Source organism: Trichosurus vulpecula, chromosome 1 (genome assembly GCF_011100635.1).
Source record: "Trichosurus vulpecula isolate mTriVul1 chromosome 1, mTriVul1.pri, whole genome shotgun sequence".
Classification (NCBI taxonomy): Eukaryota; Metazoa; Chordata; class Mammalia; order Diprotodontia; family Phalangeridae; genus Trichosurus; species Trichosurus vulpecula.
The window spans coordinates 220,377,202-220,401,811 of record NC_050573.1 but is presented as its reverse complement, the minus strand read 5'-3'; the positions used below and the strand labels follow the sequence as shown (position 1 = coordinate 220,401,811).

At 36.7% G+C, this 24,610-nt stretch overlaps 1 protein-coding gene across 1 annotated transcript in view; it reads left to right on the top strand.

Annotated features, from left to right (window-relative positions):
- Positions 1-24,610, top strand: part of CDH7 (cadherin 7) — a 221,855-nt gene that overhangs the window by 92,723 nt on the left and 104,522 nt on the right. The window contains exons 3-4 of the mRNA XM_036741803.1: positions 15,248-15,542; positions 19,457-19,576. Coding sequence (XP_036597698.1) covers positions 15,248-15,542; positions 19,457-19,576 — 415 coding nt within the window. The remainder of the gene's footprint in view (positions 1-15,247; positions 15,543-19,456; positions 19,577-24,610) is intronic.

Sequence of the window (24,610 nt, the reverse complement as noted above, 5' to 3'; positions counted from 1 at the left end):
TGTGGGATTATATCATCTTATGTATGTTTTTTATGTATGTGTATATATATATATATATATATATATATATATATATATATACACACACATATACATATATAAGTCATTCTTGTGAATGGTACAACTATTATGACAAATGAAAGGGATATACATAGGTTGTGAATGCCTGTATAAATTAACTGATGTAAAGATATAAAATATAAATAAGAGATATACAGGGAGGGCTATGAGGGAAGTGGTAAGGAGGTAGTAGAAAAGGGTAAATTACACCAAAGGAAGTGGCACAAAAACATATTATAGTAGAGGGAAAGAAGGGAGGGAGAAGAGCAGCATTTGAGCTTTACTGTCATCTGATCTAGTTCAAGAAGGGAATAACATACCCTGATAAGTTTAGAAATCTAACTTGTCCTACGGGAAGTGGGAGGGTAAGGGGGGAAAAAGGGAGTGGGGTGGGCAGAAGGGAGAGGAGAAGTAGCAAGTGGGTAACGGTAAGACAAGGAAAGGGAATAAAGAGGGAGGGTTAACTGAGGAAAGCAGCGGTCAAAAGCAAAACTTTGTTGAGAAGGAGAAGGGGAAAGGGAGAAATAAAAGCATAAACAGGGGGAATTAGGATGGAGAAAAAGACACAGATAGAAATCATAACCCTGAACGTGCAGGGGATGAACATTCTCACAAAACAGAAGCAGATAGCAGAATGGATTAAAAACCATAATCCTACAATATGCTGTTTACAAGAAATGCATCTGAAACAGGGGGATACACATAGGGTTAAGGTAAAAGGCTGGAGTAAAATATATTGTGCCTCAGCTAAAGTAAAAAAAGCAGGTGTAGCAATCCTAATCTCAGACAAAGCAAAAGTAAAGATAGATCTAATTAAAAGAGATAAGGAAGGACATTATATCCTGCTAAAAGGCACCATAAACAATGAAGCAATATCATTGCTAAACATATATGCACCAAGTGGTAAGGCATACAAATTCTTAGAGGAGAGGTTAAGGGAGTTACAGGAAGAAATAGACAGCAAAACTATAAAATTGGGAGACCTCAACCTCCCCCTTTCTGAACTTGATAAATCTAACCTCAAAATAAATAAGAAAAAAGTTAAGGAGGTAAACAGAATTTTAGAAAAGGCACATATGTAGACCTCTGGAGAAAACTGAATGGGAATAAAAAGGAATATACTTTCTTCTCAAAAGTACATGGCACATACTCAAAAATTGACCATGTACTAGGGCATAAAAACCTCACAATCCTGTGCAGAAAAGCAGAAGTAGTCAATGTATCCTTTTCAGATCATGATGCAATAAGAATCATTTTTAATAAAGTACCATGGAAAAATAAGCTAAAAACTAATTGGAAACTAAATAATTTAATTCTAAAAAGTGAGTGGGCCAAAGAACAAATCAGAGAAACAATTAATAATTTAATTCAAGAGAATGACAATAATGAAACAACATACCAAAACTTATGGAATGCAGCAAAAGCAGTTCTTAGGGGAAGTTTTATATCTCTAAATGCCTACATGAATAAAATAGGGAAAGAGGAGATCAATGATCTGGGCAGACAGCTGGAAAAGCTAGAAAAAGAGCAAATTGAAAACCCCCAATTAAATACCAAATTAGAAATACTGAAAATCAAAGGAGAGATTAATAAACTTGAAACCAAGAAAACTATTGAATTAATAAATAAAACAAAGAGCTGGTTTTATGAAAAAACCAATAAAATTGACAAACCTTTGGCCAATTTGATTAAAAAAAAGAAAGAAGAAAATCAAATCACCAGTATAAAAAATGAAAAGGGTGAGGTCACCTCTAATGAAGAGGAAATCAAAACAATAATTAGGAATTATTTTGCCCAACTGTAAGGCCATAAATTTGACAACCTTAGAGATATGGATGAATATCTACAAAAACATAAACTGCCCAGGCTAACAGAGAAGGCAGTGAAATTTCTTAATGACCCCATATTAGAAAATGAAATTGAGCATGACATCAACGAAAAAATCTCCAGGGCCAGATGGTTTTACATGTGAATTCTATGAAACATTTAAAGAATAACTAGTTCCAATACTTTGTAGACTATTTGGGAAATAGGTGAAGAAGGAGTCCTACCAAATTCTTTTTATGACACAAATATGGTACTAATACCCAAACCAGGTAGAGTTAAAACAGAGAAAGAAAATTATAGACCAATTTCTCTAATGAATATTGATGCAAAAATTTTAAATAAAATATTAGCAAAAAGATTGCAGCAACTCATTACGAGAATAATACACTATGACCAGGTAGGATTTATTCCAGGAATGCAAGGCTGGTTCAATATTAGGAAAACTATTAGCATAATTGACCATATCAACAACAAAACTAGCAGAAACCATATGATCATCTCAATAGATGCAGAAAAAGCCTTTGACAAAGTACAACACCCATTCCTATTAAAACCACTAGAAAGCATAGGAATAAGTGGAACCTTCCTCAAAATTATAAATAGCATCTACCTAAAACCATCGACAAACATTATTTGTAATGGGGATAAACTAGATGCATTCCCAATAAGATCAGGGGTGAAACAAGGATGTCCATTATCACCCCTATTATTCAATTTGGTACTAGAAACATTAGCTGTAGCAATAAGAGAAGAAAAAGAAATTGAAGGAATTAGAATAGGAAAAGAAGAAACTAAAGTATCACTTCTTTGCAGATGATATGATGATCTATCTAGAGAATCCTAGAGAATCAAGTAAAAAACTACTTGAAATAATAAACAACTTTAGCAAAGTTGCAGGATATAAAATAAACCCACATAAATCCTCAGCATTCCTATACATTACTGACAAAGCCCAACAGCAAGAGATAGAAAGAGAAATTCCATTCAAAGTTACTGAAGGCACTATAAAATATTTGGGAGTCTATTTGCCAAGACAAACCCAGGGCCTATATGAAAATAACTATGAAACACTTTTCATGCGAATAAAATCAGATCTAAATAAATGGAGAAATATCAGTTGCTCATGGTTAGGCCGAGCAAATATAATAAAAATGACAATTTTACCTAAATTAATCTATCTATTCAGTGCCATACCAATCGAACTACCAAAAAATTTTTTTACTGAGCTGGACAAAATAATAACAAAATTCATTTGGAAAAACAAGAGGTCTAGAGTGTCTAGGATATTAATGAAAAGACATGCTGGAGATGGTGGCTTAGCCACACCAGATAGTAAACTGTACTACACAGCAACAGTCATCAAAACTGCCTGGTACTGGTTAAGAAACAGGGGTGTGGATCAGTGGAATAGGATAGGTACACAAGTAGGTGAAATCAACAAGTTTAGCAATGTACTCTTTGATAAACCCAAAGAGGTCAGCTTCTGGGCTAATAATTCACTATTTCACAAAAACTGTTGGGAAAATTGGAAAATGGTAGGGCAAAAACTGGGCATAGACCAATATCTTATGCCATATACCAAAATAAAGTCAAAATGGGTTCATGATTTAGGAGTAAAAGCTGATACTATAAGTAATTTGGGAAAGCAAGGAATAGTTTACTTATCAGATTTGTGGAAAAGTAAAGAATTCATGACCCAACAAGAGAGAGAGAGCATTACAAAATGCAAAATGGATAATTATGATTATGTCAAATTGAAATGTTTTTGTACAAAAAAAGCCAATGCAATAAGAATTAGGAGGGAAGCAGAAAATTGGGAGAAAATCTTTGCAACTAGTATCTCTGATAAAGGCCTCATCTCTAAAATATACAGGGAGCTGAGCCAAATATATAGGAATACAAGCCATTCCCCAATTGAGAAATGGTCAAAGGATATGAACAGGCAGTTTTCAGAGGAAGAAATTAAAGCTATCTACAGGCATATGAAAAAATGCTCTGGATCACTACTGATTAGAGAAATGCAAATCAAAACAACTCTTAGATACCACATCTCTCCTGTCAGATTGGCTAAAATAACAAAACAGGAAAATGATAAATGCTGGAAAGGATGTGGGGAAATTGGAACATTGTTGCATTGCTGGTGGAGTTGTGAGCTGATCCAGCCATTTTGGAGGGTGGTGTGGAACTATGCCCAAAGGGCTATAGAAATGTTCATACCCTTTGACCCAGCAATACCACTTCTAGGGTTGTATCCCAAAGAAATCACACAAGCGGGAAAAGACCCATATGTACAAGGATATTTATAGCAGCTCTTTTTGTGGTAGCCAAGAATTGGAAATCAAAGGGATGCCCATCAATTGGGGAATGGCTGAACAAGCTGTGGTATATGAAGGTGATGGAATACTATTGTGCCATAAGAAATGGGGATGATGCAGACTTCATAACAACCTGGAAAAACCTACACGACATAATGCTGAGTGAGCGGAGCAGAGCCAGGAGAACGTTGTGCACAGCCACAGATATATGGATTCTGTGAGGAACAACCCTGACATACTGCACTGTTCTCAGCAACCTAAGGGGCAAGGACAACTCCAGGGGACTCACGATGGAGAATGCTATCTTCATACAGAGAAAGAACTGTGAAGTTTGAATACAGATCGAGGCGCACTATATGCTCGCCTTTTTTTTTTTTCTTCTCTTTTGTTTTTTTTGGTTGGTTTTTTTTTCTTTTTTGGTTCTGTTTCTTCTTTCTCATGATTCATTCCATTCGTCAAAATTCTTCTCCACGACTTGACTAGTGCATAAATTAATTCAATGTGAAGTTATACATGACAGGTATATGAGATTCCATGCCATCTTGGGGAGGGAGGGGAGAGGGAGGGGAGAAAATCTGGAACTCAAAACTATGTAGAACCGTGTGTGGTAAACTAAAAATAAATAACGAAATTAAAAAAAAAATGAGAATCATCTCATTTATATGTATCTTTTTTATTTTCTAAAAATTGAGATTAACTCTGACCTAAACATTATTGTTTTGTGTTTTCCTTTATTTTTTTTCTCCTTCACTTCTTTTTTTAATATTTTTAGTTTTCAACATTGATTTCCACAAGATTTCAAGTTACAGATTTTCTCCCCATTTCTACCCTTACACCTTTCCCCAATCTGCCCCACTTTTATCACCCCACTCCCCCTTTTATCTCCTTTTCTCTTACTTTCTTGTAGGGCAAAATAGATTTGTATACCCCATTGCCTATATAACTTATATCCCAGGTGCATGTAAAAATAACTTTTTTTAGACATTTGTTTTTAGAACTTTGAGTTCTAAATTCTCTCCTTTCTTCCCTCCCCACCCACCCTCCTTGAGAAGGCAAGTAATTCAGCATAGGCCACACATGTATCGTTATGCAGGACACTTCCATAACAGTCATGTTATGAAAGATTAATTGTATTTCTCTCCATCCTATCCTGTCCTCCTTCATTCAGTTTTCTCCCTGGACCCTGGCCATTTTCAAAAGTGCTTGCTTTTGATTACCTCCTCCCCCAATCTACCCTCTCTTCTATCATCCCACCCCCACTTTTATTGCCTTCCCTGCTTCCTACCCAATTGGGTGTGTATGTTATTCCCTCCTTAATTCAAATCTGATGAGAGCAAAGTTCACTCATTCCCTTTCGCCTGCCCCCTCTTCCCTTTCATTATAACTGCCTTTCCTTACCACTTTTATGTGAGATAATTTACCCCATTCTGTCTCTCCCTTTCTCCTTCTCCCAATAGATTCCTCTCTCATTCCTTAATTTTATTTTATTTTTTAGCTATCATCCCTTCATATTCAACTCGCCCTTATACATGTAAATTCCCTTCAACTACCCTTATACTGAAAAAGGTCTTATGAGTTACCAATATCATCTTTCCATGTAGGAATGTAAACAAAATGGTTCAACTTTAGTAAGTCCATTATGATTTCTCTTTCCTGTTTACCTTTTCATGATTCTCTTGATTCTTGTATTTGCAAGTTGAATTTTCTATTCAGCTTTTGTATTTTCATTGAAAATGCTTGAAAGTCCTCTATTTTATTGAAAATACATATTTTGCCCTGAAGTATTATACTCAGTTTTGCTGGGTAGGTGATTCTTGGTTTTAATCCTAGTTCCTTTGACCTCCAGAATATCATATTCTAAGCCCTTCGATCCCTTAATGTAGAAACTGCTAGATCTTGTGTTATCCTGATTGTGTTTCCGCAATACTCAAATTGTTCTTTCTGGCTGCTTGCATTATTTTCTCCTTGACCTGGGAACTCTGGAATTTGGCAACAGTTTTCCTAGGAGTTAATCTTTTTGTGATGTTTTTCAAGAGGTGATGAGTGGATTCTTTCAATTTCTATTTTACCCTCTAGCTCTAGAATATCAGGGCAATTCTCCTTGATAATTTCTTGAAAGATGATATCTAGGCTCTTTTTTTGATCATGGCTTTCAGATAGTCCAATAATTTTTAAATTATCTCTCCCGGATCTATTCTCCAGGTCAGTGGTTTTTCCAATGAGATATTTACATTGTCTGCCATTTTTTTTCATTCTTTTGGTTCTATTTTATAATTTCTTCATTTCTCATAAAGTCACTAGCTTCTACTTGCTTCATTCTAATTTGTAAGGCAGTATTTTATTCAGTGGTCTTTTGGACCTCCTTTTCCATTTGGCTAATTCTGCCATTTAAGGCATTCTTCTCCTCATTGGCTTTTTGGAGCTCTTTTGCCATTTGAGTTAGTCTATTTTTCCTCTACTTCTCTAACTTGCTTTTCCAAATCCTTTTTCAGCTCTTCCATGGCCTGGGACCAGTTCATGTTTTTCTTGGAGGTTTCTGTTGTAGGCTCTTTGACTTTATTAATTTCTTCTGTGTGTCTGTATGTTTTGGTCTTCTTTGTCAGCAAAGAAAGAATGCAAAGTCTGAGACTGAATCTGGGTGCATTTTCACTGCCTGGCCATATTCCCAGCCAACTAACTTGACCTTTGAGTTTTTCAGTGGGGTATGACTGCTTGTAGACTACAGAGTTCTATGTTCCACGTTTGGGGGGGAGGTGCCAGCTCTGCCACACCAGCACTGCTCCTTCCCTAAGAACCCCCAACCCAAACTGGGCTTAGATCTTCAGCAGGCTGTGCACCCCTGCTCTGATCCTCCACTTAATTCCTCCCACCAGGTGGGCCTGGAGCCAGAAGCAGCAACAGCCGTAGCTGCCCCACCTCCGCTGCCCCTGAGGCTGGAAGCCAAACCGCGAACTCCTTCCACTCCCGCAGCTTTTCCCACTAACCTTCTCAGCAGTCTTTGGTGTTTGTGGGGTTGAGAAGTCTTGTAATTGCCGCAGCTCACTGATTCAGGGTGCTAGGGCATGCTCTGCCCAGTTGCTGGTCTTGTTGGTCCATGCCGCTCAGGCTGGGCTCTGCTCCACTCCATTCCCAGCTCCCAGCTCCCAGCTCCGTGTGGGATAGACCTCACCGAGAGACCATCCAGGCTGTCCTGGGCTGGAGCCCTGCTTCGCTCTGCTGTTTTGTGGGTTCTGCCGTTCTAGAATTGGTTCAGAGCCATTTTTTATAGGTTTTTGGAGGGACTCGGTACAGAGCTCACGCTATTCCCTGCTTACCAGCTGCCGTCTTGGCTCCACCCCCGAGTTAGTCTATTTTTAAGGTGTTATTTTCTTCATTATTTTTGGGGGTCTCCTTTAGCAAGTTGTTGACTTCTTTTTCATGATTTTCCTGCATCACTCTCATTTCTCTTCCCAATTTTTCCTCTACTTCTCTTAGTTGATTTTCCAAATCCTTTTGGAGCTCTTCCATGGCTTGAAACCAATTCATATTTTTCTTGGAGGCTTTCGATGTAGGTTCTTTGACTTTGTTGACTTCTTTAGGCTGTATGTTTTGATCTTCTTTATCACCAAAGAAAGATTCTATAGTCTGAGTCCTTGTATGCTGCCTGATCATTTTCCCAGCCAATTACTTGACTTTTGAGCTTTTTGTCAGGGTATGACTGCTTTCAGAGTGGAGAATGCTTTGTCCCAAGCTTCAGGGGTTTTGTGCTGCTGTTTTCAGAGCTACTTCTATTCTGAGGTGGTATGATGCGCCTCTCCTGGTCTGTGCTCTGGTCCTTGAGTGCAGGGACTCCTTTCTGCCATGTAAATACCAGAAGGACTCCCTCTCCAGAGCTACCACAAAGCTCTGCAACACCAGCTGTTTCAACAATGCAGCTAGGAGCTGTTGTGGGGGTGAAAGACCAACACAAGCCCAACAAGAAGAACGCTTCTAGTACGCTGCAAAAGCACAGGTTCTTTTGATCTGCTTTAGTAAGGAAAGTAACATTAAAGTAAGCTGACAAGCTTACTTTAATTCAGCATACAAATATCGCTCACTTAGTTCAGGAGAAAAATCCAACACCCTGAACTTCAGAACAAATACAAACAAATTACAAACATCAACAGACAGACCTTGTCTGATTCAAATCCCAATACATAATTATCAGAGTTTAACAAATTCACAGCATCCAGGTTTACAAGCTGGAGGGCTCTTAGCTACAGCTGCCCGGGAGCCTCCAAACGCCACCAAAAGTGAGAGCCCTGCGCAAATGGCTCTGTCTTCTCTTCTTATAGCATTTCAGATGTCATCAAATGTCATCTGAATGACCAGAACTTAGGCTCCTATGATTGGCTCTTGAATTAGCACCTCCCCTTAGTACCCTGGGAGCTTCACACCCACATAGGCTTAGCACCTAATACGGGTTTGGGCCTGGGGCTTAGCACCTAGTAAGACTCGATGAAATGCACTGAATTACTCAAAGGAAACAAAAGCCAAACTCTTCAAGGGCACTTTGTTGAACTGAGTGCTAAGAGCCTTTTTGCTTACCAACACAATTACCAACTCCTCCTCCCCCAAAAACTGCCAACCAGGACTGTGACCCAGATCCAAACAGGGCAAAGCAAGAGAATCTTGCCTCAGTGCCAGCAAAGAGATACCTGCACTCCTGCTCTGATCAGCCACTTGTTTCCCCCCTCCATTTGGGCCTGGGGCTCCAGAAGCAGCTGTGCTGCTACTGCTTTTTCTGCTGCTGCTGCCACCACTGCCCCCACTGCTGCAGCTACAGCCACCTCTCCCACCCAAGGGCTGTGGCCAGACTGTGTACTTCTCTCACCCAGATCCAGAAGTTTTCCCACTGAGCTGCTCCATTGTCTTTGGCATTTGTGGGTTGAGAGGTCGGGTAACTTCCACAGCTCAGTGATTCAGTGCCCTGAGGCCTGCTCTGCCAGGTCTACTCCAGCTTGGTCTGTCCTGGAGCAGCCAACATTTGGCTGTGCTCCACTCTCAGCGTGGTGAGATAGATCCTTCTCAGTGACCATCCAGGTCTTCTTGGGCTGGAGACTTGTTTCCCTTCTGTTATTTCTGTAGCTCTAGAATTTGTTTAGAGTCATTTTTTATAGGTGTTTGGAGGGATTTGGGGGAAAGCTTAAGCGAGTCTCTGTTTTCAAGCCACCATCTTGGTTCTGCCTGACCTGAACATTTTTTGAATGATATTTCTTTTGTTTATTTAGTCATTAAGCAATAAATACTGAGTTATTCATGTGCTATACATTATATTATTGCATTTTATCTTTCTTGTTTGAAACCATGCCATCGTCATTATAGGTAATTAAAAAATGGCTGGCATGCATACTTACTACTTAATGGTTTTCAGGGCTATTTAATACATAATCTCACTTGCTCTTCACAAAAAACCTGTGAAGGAGTCACTAGAGGAATTATTATACTCACTTTACAGTCAAGAAAGCTCAAAATAAGAGGAACAAAGGATCTAAATAAACTCTACCTTGACTATATTCAATACTTTGAATTAAGAGTACTTAGACTAAATTAAAACATGGATCAAACAGTTGTTTAAATCTGTCATTTTTTTCTCCAGAAGATTGAGGGCCATTAAGTTCCTAAATATTATATTATAGACATTTGTTAATGGTTTTGAAAAAAAAACTTTATAAAAGATATGTATAGTGAGTGAGTATTCTTAATTTACCTCCATAGCTTAAAAAGTATAATGGGTACTCAGAAAATTCATTGTATTAGTCCCACATGCTTATGTTTACATTTTAACTAACCTGCACCAAATTTGGGAGATCCACAAAGATTGACTCAATCAAAAAAGGTACACCTCTGTTATATTATAACTTTGATATATTAATTCCCAGAGGCTGACTGATTTCATGCATAAATAGGAATCTGAATATATTTGCCATGCAATTACTATTTCACCTATATATGCAAATGATAATATATGTATATAAATGGAGGCATATTTTAAAATTCTTGCTCATTTCATTGTCCATTGAAAGTAAAGAGTAGTTTTTGATTAATTTAATTTTATTCATTCCTCCCTCCCCCTTCAAAAATTTCTTAGAGTTTTGCTCAAAAGTTTTGCAGATTAAGAGTTTTCAAAATAGCATATCTCTACTCTCTCCATGAAGGCCTGGGTTTAGAGATTTTGTTTCAGTCCATTGTAGCTGAGCTTTTCAGGGAAAGAAACTAGCTATAGAATTACTCAGACCACTTGATCAAAAGACAAAAAGAATACGCGAGGATGAAACATATGAAGTCATAAAATCCTTTTTATTTTTTCTCTACCCTCTTATTATTTGTCTGGACCTATGATTTCAGATACTCCCTCTTCTAACGTAGATCAGCAACTTGTATGCTTTAGAAAGTTTTGAGAGTTACCTGCAGTATTGATAGGTTTAATGACATACTTAGGGTTAGGTTGTTAGTATGGGTTTGAAGAGGGACTAGAATCTAGTCTTCTTGAATTTTCAGTCAACACTAGCCTTCTAACCACTGAACTTAACAGCTTTTATCTTGATATTGTCTCTAATTTTATATCCTGCAAAAATTCTCGTAACAGATTTCATTTCTTGTTCTGAACTAATAAAATATAGCTTTGTAGGCAGTATGTTAAACTATAAATAATGGAACCAAGAATCATTGTACACTGCTCCTTAAAGATGCTGGCCCGATATACATAAAGATCTTGAAAGATCAAGAAAATGCTGGGCTTCTTCAGGAAGAACACTAGAGAAAAACTGAAGAAATATTATTCTCCTCTTGTCCAAATTCATGCTACATTTGAACCTGGAATTTTATGTACACTTCTGGTTGGTATATCTGAAGAAAGAAACAGTGAGGAGAAACAGGTCTTAAGAAAGGCATCCAAATTGAGCAAGACATACCCTAAAAAGGGTCAATGAAGATTCTATATGTACAGACTAAAACAATGGTCTTCAGCCTGGAAAAACTGATTTTTAATGATGCCTATAAAGTTATTGAGGGTTCAGTTAGTATGAATAAAGCCTTATTCACCCAATCTTTGTATATGAGATCTAAAGTGTATACCTAGAAACCCTGCAAAAATAGTTTCAGGACAAGCAAACTACCATTACTTTACAAAGAGCATAGAGGTGGTTCAGGCTGAAAATAAAAAAGCTTCTTAAGAGGTTTTAATATGTAGATGACACATCTAAGTTGGATTAATAATAGAAAATAACAGTATTTTAGGATATACCCCCACCTTCTGAGATTGATTTTATGCAGGAAAATTAGACCGTCACAATTTATGCCTGGTTGCTACTGATATAAACCAGAGGATTGGGCTAAATAGACTAGCCAGTTTGATTCACTGTGGTAATTCTAATATTTTCACTTTAAGTATCATTGACATTAACAGTCCATGCTACTCTAGGTGCATATTTTGCTTTTGTTAAAGCATCATAGTAAAAGCAAGACTCTATAATCCTTACTTCGTGTGTAAACTGCACTCCCCACCCTAAAAAATAGGGCAAAAAGTAACAACTTCAAATTTACTCTTAAAATAAACATTTACTGTTGGATTTACACATATATTTTATGAAGTACTTGGGGAATTAACAGTGAAAGTGAATTTGTGTTGGTGACTAATGAATTAAATTCCTCATCACTTGGGTGACCTTGAGAAAATAACACCATCACTGTGTGCAACAATATATCCAAATGACGTAGACAAGAAATGTGGAGTTATTTTTTATGTTGTAACACTAAATTTATTTGTGGTGGGTTTTCTGTTTGTTTTACTTTTTCCTACTCTGGGACTACCGTATGGGTTTGCAGAATGTGTGCCATCTCTATTCCCAGTCACTTCTTCTTGAAAGGAGTGTGTGAGAGGAAGTATATAGAGAATGGGTTTGACAAAATGAAGAAAGATCAAGATGAAAAGAACAGAATAATGTACTGTACTACAATGTGGGCCATCCTAAGGGTGCCTTACACAGTCTCACCCTTTCAGCATCTTAGCTTTTTGCTGATGATTCCTTTTCAGCAACTAGGATAGCACATTTCTGCCAAAAGCATAGGCTTATTCCGTCTGCTTCCTAAGACTGGGATAGTGCATATAATTGAGTAGATTAAATTTCTGAAGGACATAAGCTAGAACGTGTAGTAGATAGCTATTTATCCATCTTAAAATTTCAAAATTGGTCACCCATTTTTAACTGCTGTTGCTGACACAGACCTTGCAATGGCATTAAGCTCTGACTCAAAGTGATTTTTTGCCAGTGGATTTTGGCAGTGATTGCAATCCTAGTGTTACTCCTAGCTGGGTGAAAGTTGTTAGTGATAAGAAATGATGATAGAAAAGTACAGAGAAGCTAAAACGGAACCTGATGTAGGGAGACAAATCTAGATCCCTAAATACCATTCAAACAAGAAAAAAAAGTTCAAAACCTTTTATCACTGTCTTCTATTCCCTTCAGTAATGATCAGCTAATGACAATGGCCTTAAATAAAACATCAGATTCCAAGCTGGAGCCTGTAATCAGGATTTAATTTGTTCTCTGCTGATAACTTCCCCCTCCCCTGACCTTCTTAAACTACTGTTTTAAATAACGTATGCACTGATAAGTATCTAGGGCCTCAGAAAAACAATGTAGGGTCACATTTTATATTCTGAAAGTGGATGTCAACTGGCATGAATTGGCTGAAGAAATTATAGGGATTGATGGTATAAGTGAGAATGTTCACAGTCCTAAGACTATGCAACATCATCATAGGGTCACAGAGTTTAGTTGTGGAAGGGACTTTGATTTCATCTAGCTCGTTCAATCAAGTAAACATTTATTAAATGCCTTCTATGTGCCAGGTACTGTGATAAGTGCCCCCATTCCACAGATGAGGGAGGACAGGCTTAGACTAGTCAGTATAATCTGCCTGGCTTCACATCAACTATAGGTAATTTCTGATCATTTAGAAAATAAGGGTAGCATTGGCCCTGTGTCATCCCAAACTAAAAGCTGTCAACTAAATATTGGTGACAAAAGTTAGGCACCAGTTATTATATTTTCTATTTAAATTATCAGGTAAGTTACACCCAAGAACAGCTAGGCAGTTGCAATGGATAGAACACTCGACTTGGAATCAGGAAGATACATTTTCATGAGTTCAAAAATGGCCTTATACACCTACTAGCTGTGTGGCCCTGGGCAAGTCACTTTACCCTGTTTGCCTCAGTTCATCTGTAAAATGAGCTGGAGAATGAAATGGCAAACCAGTCTATATCTTTGCCAAGAAAACATCAGATGGGGTCATGAAGAGTACAATATGATTGAAAATGACTGGAAAACAAAGTCACACTCACAGAAAACAGAGCTTATGTAAACCATCTCAACTCTGAGCAACATAGTTAAAAACAGTGACAACAATAATGATAGCTGCAGTTTTGGGACAGTAGAGTCATAACAGAATGGATACTTTACATTTCTCTAAATAGGATCATAGAATTAGAGCTAAAAGTATATAGCTTAGATATGATTTAGGTCGACTCATTTGTTTTTCCTGGAAAAGGGAGCTGAAACCAGAGACGTAGGATAACTTACACATAGGGAGCAGCGAGGAGAGATGGGAAATAAGCACGGATATGACTACACATTCTTTACTCTTTGTGTTACTCCTTGCTGAAAGATCATAGGTTTAGAGCTGAAAGGGTTCTGAGAAGCCATCAAGATGGTATACCTAAGGAAAGATGATGATGACTCAGGAATAAACAGCAAGAACTGGTCACTTAGCTTCCTATAGATTTTTTCCCCTTTTTTCTCCCCCTTCTTACTTTGAAATTGGCAAAACAAAATACAAATAGAAGAATTTGGTATTAGAAGGCAGAACTAACATGAATGTCTAGGTGATCTAGCTCTAGCTATTCAAAATGTCATGTTATGTTTGCCCTCCCTAAGTCTTTCTGTATACATCTTAATTTATATCTCTACAGGCCCTGTAGTTTAAGAAATGCGAAGCTACCTCTGTGTGACAGTTTTAGATTTTCTTAAGAGAACCTAAGAATTCTTAGTATAGCAGGCTTTTAAGTGGTAATAAGTGGTAATTCCATTCTGTCATGATACTTTTGTTTGTTTTTGTTGTTTTGGGGCGGGGCAGGATATTATAAAATGTCTTTTGAAATGGGAAGTTCAGTTGTGCTTTTCTCAGTTTGGGAAGTTCAGGCAAGTATGCAATTATGTCAGAGTATCTCAAGGTCTGTCAGTTTGATATAACATTCTTACTTAGCAGGGACATTCCCAGGCATGAAATACAAAGTTAGTATGTGGTGTCCCCGCCATTTGGTTGGGCTTAATCATGTGGATCTAATGAAAGTCTGAGTATTTCAAGAGAGTCTTTAGCTGATGTGTCAGGTGCCTATTGATTTAAGACTCCAGTTGTGTGGAACAGCATATTCCCCCATTTTCCTCTTTTAAAATACTGAAATGCTCTTGGAGTCATATTTGGTGACTAGACACCCATCAGATTTTGCTAATAATGAAAAGGATAAAAGGAAGAAAAATGAAATGATTATGGTGAGTTTCTTTAGAGTAATAGGTGGTTTCTGAAGGAGTTTTCTTACTATTTAGATCCTAAATAGTAAACATATTGTACCATAGAGACTCAGAAGTCCTTTTCCTAGGAATAAGATGAATTAATTAGTAGATATTTATAGAATGCCTACTGTGTGCAAGTAAAATGGCTAAAACCTTGGAGGGATAGACTGAATTATAAAATGAAACTGCAAGTTACTATGATTTTAAGATGACATATATAGATTTGGAAATAAGACTGTTTACTGAAAGAAATGAAATTGTCTTGCTCATGAGAGCAAGTTGACAGATTCTGATAGTGTTTTTCTTCTGTGCACAATAAGCATTCAGCTTATCTTTCCTAGAACAATAAAATTTCACGTGCTGCTGCCTGACATAAGAATTATTTTTACATATCTCCATATCACTGACTCTCTTGTAAGTTAATCTCATCTCACATCAATTTTTCACCAGCTTCACTCTGATGTTGATAAAGGAGATGGCTCCATCAAATACATCTTGTCAGGCGAAGGGGCAAGTTCCATTTTCATTATTGATGAGAACACTGGGGATATTCATGCTACAAAGAGGCTGGATCGGGAGGAGCAGGCCTACTACACACTTCGAGCACAAGCACTAGATAGGCTGACTAATAAACCTGTGGAACCAGAGTCGGAATTCGTCATTAAGATTCAGGATATCAACGACAATGAACCAAAATTTTTGGATGGCCCATACACTGCGGGCGTGCCTGAAATGTCTCCTGTGGGTAAGTACGGACCACTTTGATTTTGTAGTAAAAAAACAAACTAATTTTTAGGGACACTTTTTTTTAACTTTCAATTTCATATATGTATTTTGTGGTCATATTTGCCCAAATGATCTACTACTTGTTTTGGAGGGGATTCACAGGAGACATCAACCATGAGCCCTACACTCAAAATATATCCTTGCCCTAATCTATATGGTGACACGGAACCCTCAGTATATGTAGCTCTTTTTGGAACCTGAACCAAGAGCTTTGGCCTTTTCTCTCTTCTTTGCTTTAGTAATTAAGCACTGCTTTTCTGTTAAATGGAAATGAAATTATGCATTAAAAGTATATTAAAAAAAACCTCACACCAAACAAATACAAATTCCTGTGATTTCATTCTATTTTTTCCCGTGCCACAAGGGCAATGGTTCAATGTTATGAGCAGTACTTTGTTGTCAGGGTTTCCTCCAGAACACTATAAATGGCCAGTCAGCCTAGCATTTGGATTGGCTGATCTCTGTTTTCTTGTAATGAGCCTGCATTTCACTGATAAATGTCCATTTACATTCACTTTCAAATCAAGTTATAATTTCTCCATAAACTTAAATGGGAAGTGTGCATTGAGTTTACATTAGGCACAAAGTAACTTTCGGTCTGTGACAGGAAAAAATGTGCTTGTAAACGTAATGGCACTGTTGTATTGCTGGCAGAATATCAAATAATGCGTATTTTTCTGTATCAAGAAATAAGAATGTCTTTTCTTTTGTCATTTAATTTGTCCAAATACGGCTATTTTAGCCAACTGTGAAGAAGAGTCAAGAAGGAGAGATAGCATAAAAATTTAAAGACCTAAGGAGTGGGATAGGACTAGACTGACTTTTTGCATTTGTTTTCTAAGGATCTCCAGTTTTTATAGTGAAAGCTTATCTGAATATAACAACATTCCAATTGTATTGATTTCCTTTAAATATGAATTATTTCTTGTTAAATGCTGTATTTGGTGATTACAATTTGGATGTTGTTATATTTGCCCCTATTTTATTTTGTTATTTTATATTTTATGTATCATTTCCCCTGTTTTAGTAGGTATTTTACTATTAAAATAAAGGACGCTTATGTTGGGAGTTTAGCTTTGGCTAGCTAGTGCTGCTGAGGTGGTAAACCTCAGGGACTAATAGCCCCCAGAGTTAGAAATTCTTAGAAATTCTGGTGCCTCTCAGGCTTTCTCTCTTCAGGCATTGATTTGAACTTGGTTCAAGCAGTTTACCACCATTAACAGGACTTTGAATACCTTTACTTCTACCAAACAGGGTCATTCATTTTTCTTGTACTATTGTTCCCAGTACTTCAGAGTGATTCTTAGAGATGCCTGGCAGACAACAAAAGTGGCCCCCTGGAGGGAAATAACATGGAGAAAGGAAATACATATTTCCTTCCAGAATAGAGCTGAGTGGGGAATGACAAAAAATGGGAGCAGTGAAGGGACATTTCAGTAAACATAGTATGCATATACCCCTTTACAGCATAGGGCCACTCATGCACAATTTTCACTGACTTACTGAAGGCTTCCTGTGTCTAGGTAATGACAGAATGTGGCTATTTCATACATATTTTAAAGTAGTTTAATATCAGCTATTTTTTAGAGAACTACATACTTTTGAGGCCAAATAATGCACCTTAGTCTTGATTTTGACAGTGCCACCCTGACATTAAAATATATGAATGCAGCATTCACATATGTGTGTTATTTTGCTTGTTAGATTGACATATGTAAAAACCTGGCTCAGAGCTTTTTAGAAAATCATTTTTAAATGCCTTCAGGGCTTGCTTTACAATAACATTCAATACTTCACTTATATTGAACTGAGGTTTTAAAAGATTCACTGCTTTAGCATATATTGCATATACTTATATTGAGTAATAGTTTTTTCAAATTAAATGTTTTTAATTAAAGCATTTGCAGTATTCCTCAACTAGTATACAACTAGGTAATATCTATTCATAAATAATCAAGAAAATATTTCTTGATTAGATGATAAACAATAATAGGGGCAAAGCTAAGGATGGGTAGTTTTGATTGCTTTTCAAAATAGTGTTGTTGAAAATAATTCTAGAAATTTAATTGTTCTTTGGGAATATGAAGGTTATTGTTGAGTAAATGGGTTTTTCAAAAGAGCTTTTTTGTCTTGGGATTTACCTCTAGCACCAGATTTTAATAGGCTTCAGTTTTTGTCAGGAATGGTTCATTTGCCCCTTGGGAGTAGTTTTGGTCTTTCAGAGAAAAGCATTCATGTCATTCAGAAACCTTTTGGCAGCATCTCCCATACTACTAAATCAAGAAAAACAGTGATGATGTCACCAAATAGATGTTGCAGTCTAGGACACACAAGAGAGGTGTGTGTGTCTGTATGTGTACATATATATGTATGTATGTACACACACAGAAACACACACATAGCTATATATTATATGTTTGTGTATCCTTTAGATTTATTAAAAGCAAGTAATAGAATTCTGTGGCAAATATAATCTCCTTTTAAGAGACAATGTAGAAAATGAGGAAAATCTTAGTATTACAGAGTTAAAGCTTTTATAATTAGAATGAGTATTAAAAGACAAAGAAAGATATCCAAGGCATTTAGAAAAATAAAGAAATAATAAGCCGTCAGCTACAAATTATAGATGAATCACAAGATATAGACACTCAATTCATAATATCTTCTTTAAAATATCATATGTTGATATTCTTAGAAATAAGTGAAGTTCTTAAAGGGAAATTCAAGGGAGGAAGATGGAATTATATAAGAAGAAGAATGATGATTAGAGGCTATGTGACATAGTGGATAGAGAACTTTTCCTATAGCATTAGGAAGCCTTGGATTCCTCAGACACGTACTACTTCTGTTATTATGGTAAACTCACCTAACCTTTCAATGCCTCGAGCAACTCTCTAAGGCTATAATTTATAGCAATATTGCCATTCTGCATTATTCAGGGAATTTCCAAAGAAGCATAATGATGATATATTCGCATCATATTTTAATCTTTAAAAAAATGCTTCCCTGAGAACCATGTGAAAATTATCCAATCTATTCATTTTTATCATATAGTCATTATCATCATAATCATTTTTACCAATAACTTCAATTTCTTCATTTCTAAAATGAAGAAATTGGGCCAAGTGACCATTAAAATCCTTCTTAGCACTAAAGTTTTATGTTGCTACATTCATTGTCACACATTTATTGAATAACCAGCATGCATATTATAGTACTCTACTGGGCACTAAGATTTTAAAAAAATTGACTAAAGAAGATATATGTTTCTGTTTTCAGGGAATTTGCATACCTAAATGGCCACAGGGTTATAGATTACAATAGAAATAAAGAAATAAATGTCACCAAGTAACTAAAGTAGTCAGTTAACCTCAAGGTCTATATGTCAGCTAATTTTTCTTTTTTTTTTTCCTGTGTTTAATATAGTCAGTTAATTCTGGTTGTAGCCTTAGAACAATGGTAGTCAGATCATACTAACAGATTTGGTGAGGCTTAAGTACCATTACTCATAAACGCTACCTTGAACATCAGGAGCAAGGACTTCTAGGAACCTTGCCACTTTTGATCATTTATAGATTGGATGTGGCAGATCCAGATATCCAAAGCTTAACCTTGCCTTTTTTTGTCTTGGACACATATATCTGATAGTGCTAGTAGCTTGAAACAATCACTCAGATTTTTTTCTTAATCCACCAAAATATTATAAATATTTCTGATTTTTAAAGCATTCATGGTATTAAAACAGAAACATTTAAATGTTTTTCAAAAATAATTAGAACTGCCAATTTACTGTTAATATCAATCTAGAATTTATAGAATTTTTTATGATACTTAGTGTTATTTAATTAAAATGGTATTTTAATGACATTATAGGAACCTCGGTGGTGCAAGTAACAGCAACAGATGCAGATGATCCTACTTATGGCAACAGTGCCCGAGTGGTTTACAGTATTCTGCAGGGACAGCCATACTTTTCTGTGGAGCCAAAGACAGGTAAAACTGTAATACAGCATCCTTGAAAAGGATTTGACATTTCTTTGCTTGGAATTCTTATGGGGCATTTTGGTAATATAATTTGTTATGACGCCAGACATTTTATTTGTCCTGATATTGTTTCATTCAGTATGATCATTTTGGTAACATGGAACATGCTCTTCTCAATATCCGTTGGCCTTCTTTGAAATATTTGGGTAAGTCACTAGTTTTTCCTGTCAAAGCTAATCAAGCATTAAAATTTGTGGGAATCATTAAAGGTGACTCTGACTGCTTCCTCTTACATGTGCTGTTGCATCTTGATTAGTTGCTTGTCCATTCCATGATGGAATTCACTTAGCAATTTAAGGTGGATTTTATAACTCAGGCCACTCCCTTCTGCCTCCTATTTTTCTATTGCACCTTCCCTACAAGAAATTGTTATCCTCCTCAAATATTTATAATATTAGTCTATTCAAAGCAATCAAAAAAAGCATATTTTTTTTGAACAGCCCCATCACCACCACCACAACCAACAAACAATAATGCATTTCAAACCAGTTTGGGATAGTAGGTTAATTCTATTCCATGCTAAACTCCATGTTCTCCAGATCGTTTTTTTTATTTTCATTTTTCTTGTGTTCTGTCAAATCCAACAAATTCCACTCACTCTAGCTAACATTTATTAAGCTCTGTCTCTGTGCAAGGAAGTAGTAGGTACTTTATACAAATTTTAAAAATATGTAAAATATTCAGCTCCTTCCCTCAAGTTTACTTCTACTGGCAGAGATAAGGTGGGATGACCAGAAGAATCAATATGTGTACAGATGAGTATAGTGCAAAGTAGGGTATTATGGGAGAATCATAGGATCATACATTTAGATCTGTAAGAGACCTTAGACTACAAGGCTTCTTAACCTGGGGTCTGTCAACTAATTTTAAATTTATATATGCATATGTACATAAAGACACACACATATATACATACATATCTATATATGCAAACACATATGATTAGTTGTTTTAAAATTTTATTTAAAAAAACAAAATCAAAATATATATATTAATAACAAGATTTCAGTACAGTTGATATCCCTGAAAATTCTATGTATTTTATTTTATACATTTAAAAACATTTTTGTGATCCAGTCCATAGGCTTTGCCATACTGCATAAGGGTTCTATGACAAAAGAAAAAGTTAAGAACCTTTGCCCTAGAGGTCACCTAGTTCAACCCTCTTGAGGAAAATGAGTCTCAAATAGCTTAAATTGGATCTAAAATGGAACACAAGTTTTAAGTGACAGAGCTGAGATTCAAACTTTAGGTCATCTAACTGCAAATCCCACTCTGTTTTCATTATACCATGCAAAGGTGAAAGCCAGAAAAATCTCTTTAAGAAAATTTGAGGAGAAAGAAAAACACTAAATCTTAAGGGACACATAAAGAATCATTATTACTTGATTAGAGTTACCTTAGGTCATTGGCAGAGGGGGTAGAAATATTTGTCATTCAGATTTGTAGTTATTACACTGTCCTCTTTGACTTTTATGGCTACCAAGGGTTATTTATTTATTTTTATTTTTCTACAGTTTTCCTTCATTAATATGAAAATCAATTAAATAACTAGATTTTCTCAAGCTCTTTTTCTCCATATGAGATTAGAAAAAGCACCTCTGGTTCTCCCTGAAACAGGTCTTGGAGCCAAGATATCCCTATCCTATCTGATTGTGAATAGCCTTCTTGATTTCTTTGGGCTCACTTTTGTTCTTTATACAATAGGCACTGTGATCCTCTTGCTTTATCACAGTAGGAAATTACACATATAACTGTAAGCATTTTTTTAAACAGTTGTGTTAGCTTACTTGAAAAATCGAGTTGGTACCACTAATTCACTAAATTCATGTGTCCTGAGATTTTCACATAGGCAATAACAGATTTTTGATATCTTGATATGTATTTAGCACTAAAAATTGTGAATCACATGGATGGAATAATATGGGGAAATGGTGCTAGATTAGTGAACTTAGAAGCAGTGAAAGAAGTAGATTTATAATGTGAATAATATGAATGTAAAGGGTGTATTGGTGATGCATTTAATGATAGATCAAAGGTACCTAAATCTAAACACCCACCCTTTCCCTATATATCACTCCTTTTTAGCATAGCTTGACATTGAAAAGCTTCTGACAGTTTTATCAAGAAATTTCACTCCCAGGAATTGTATAACCAGTCTTCAAATAACATTAAAATTACAAATCTTTCACAATTTTGTGGCTAGTAATGATTTCAATAGTACGCTTTGCAATGGTTTTCCAACATTACCTGGCTAAGGCACTATATACTACTGTTTTAAGCTCTTCAATCCACCAGAGGAGGAAGGATATTATTCTATAATTTTGGCAGTTATATATACCCTTTGCATGTTGAGAGCAATGATTATTTCTCTCTTTTATTTAATAACTAATTATTGAATTAGGACCAAAGGTTTTCCCCTTTACTACTTCCTTATCCGGAAATCAACCAGTGTGGGAAATATTGGGCAAAGACTTACCCAGGCTAAGATCTAAAAGAAATTCTGAGTTTAGGTGAATGGGTGGATTCCTGCTCATTGTGTTTACCCACATAGGTTTGGGAAAATGTGGATTCTCCCTTTGGTTAGACAGGTGATATGGAAATTGCTAAGTCTCTTTGACCAAGACTTGAGTTATCCAAGTCACTTTCTCCCTGTCCAAGACCCTCACTAGAATGAGCCCACATTTCATTATAATATTCATTTTCTCATTAATTATTAACCAATTAGAGTTGATTGCCACCCTCAGGAACACCCACTTTTCCAAGGGTACATAAGTTGTGAGCCCACCACCGTGAAGGTCTTGGGCATTCAAGAGTGCTACTGACTTTCTCTATTAATAAAATGACTACCCAGAAATTATGTCTCTCAAACTTTTTAAATGTCACAATATCATCTTTGTCCTTTTAGTCATAGGTGGAAAGAGGGTGAAACATGATGCAAAGAATGTTGGACGTAGAGTCACAGAGCCTGAGTTCAAATTCTGCTTGAGTCATTTACTAGCTGGATGACCTAGGGAAAGTTACTTAAACTTCTAGTCCTTAGTCTCCTCATCTGTAAAATTAGGGGCTTGGACTTTATGACCTCTAGGGCTCTTACCACCTCTGAATCTGTGAGCTTATGAATGGTGGTACCAGAGTGTGTGGTGGGGCAGGGAGGGAAGAGAGACATGGACATCTTGAAACTCATATAACCATTGAGCTCTCTACTGGCATTAGTGCATGTAAAATACACTCATTCTTCTGCCTTATGCTATTTTGGTAATCCACAACATGGAGATTGCGTGTCTTGGCAGAAAGGAAAAAAACAAAAAACAAAACATAAAGAACCCATCCTTTTCCCCCGTCACAGACTGAAAGTTGGAAACCCCAAAGGAAGCAGAGAGCTGTAAATCAGTTTCCTGTTCATCTTTCTTACATGTTGTCAATCTGGTTCTTACCTATGTGAGAAATAATATTATTTCCTACATTTCAAAATCTATGGGCTACAAGCTAAAAGGGAAAGAACAATGACATGGAAGAATATCACACCCCAAAATACATTAAATGAAGATTACTTATAAACAGGACCAAGTTATCATTTCCATGTTACTAGTATTCCTACGTGGTTTGTGAGTTTCGGTATTGAAATCACAAGATAGTAAAAATTACATTTGTAGGGGCAGCTAGGTGGCACAGTCAGTAGAGCACCGGCCCTGGAGTCAGGAGGACCTGGGTTCAAATCCGGCCTCAGACACTTGACACATGTACTAGCTGTGTGACCTTGGGCAAGTCACTTAACCCCAATTGCCCTGCCAAAAAGCAAAAAAAAAAAAAAAAATTACATTTGTTGTGCTACTGCTCACAAGCTGACTGAGTGGCCAGAGGGAAATTATTTCCCTTTCTGCCTCAGTTTCACTGTCTATAGAAATAAAAATGAGTTACATGTAAAAATTAATGTTCTTTCATTATTTTGACATTCTAGCATAAATCAATTCATAGTGACAAAGCATTTGAATGATAGCTCTGCAACATTTGAAGAAATCTTCAAAAGTCTGTCCCCTTGCTTCTAGTTTGTCTTCATTTAAACCAGGGGTGGGGAACCTGAGGCCTTGAGGTCACTTATGGCCCTCTAGGTCCTCACGTAAGGCCCTTTGACTGAATCCAGACTTCAGAAAACTGTATTTAGTCAAAGGGCTGCACCTGAGGACCTAGATGGATATATGTGGCCTCGAGGCTGCCGATTCTCCACCCTTGAATCATTTCAGACATTTATTAATTCTTAAGGATAAACCACTTCTTTAAGAACTATAGGAAATGGCTACCAGGAGATTTAAGACTGGTGAATCACTTGTACTAGGTAGTTCTATTGGGTGTCCTGAGTGAGTGTGGCACAAATATGGTGAGCCCACTGTCTAGGGAGAAATGAAAAAGACCAGAAAAGAAGCAGAGCAAAACTGATATGCTGATCTATGAGATCATGCATATGAGTGGCTACTTTATTTCTAACCTGGGCAGAGAGGCCCAGAGCAGCTGGTGCTAGGTGGTATGTAGAGTATAGTCTATAGTAAGTAAATCTAAAGTAAGGAAAATCTGAGTTCAAATTCAGCCTTGAAGCTTACTTGCTTTATGATCCTGGGCAAGTCACTTAACCCTGTTTGCCTCAGTTTTGTCATGTGTAAAATCAGCTGGAGAAGGAAATGGCAAACCACTCCAGGGCCTTTGCCAAGAAAACTGCAAATGGGATCACAAAAAGTCAGACACAACTGAAATGAGTGAATGACAACAACAAAGTTTCAAAAAACAGAAACAAACATGGGAAGTAAACAGTTCAGTGTCTAAACTTCTTAATTGAATATGATTTTGTACATAAAATTAATATAAAAATTCATTTATAGGGGCAGCTAGGTGGTGCAGTGGGTAGAGCACCGGCCCTGAAGTCAGGAGGACCTGAGTTCAAATGTGGTCTCAGACACTTGACACACTTACTAGCTGTGTGACCTTGGG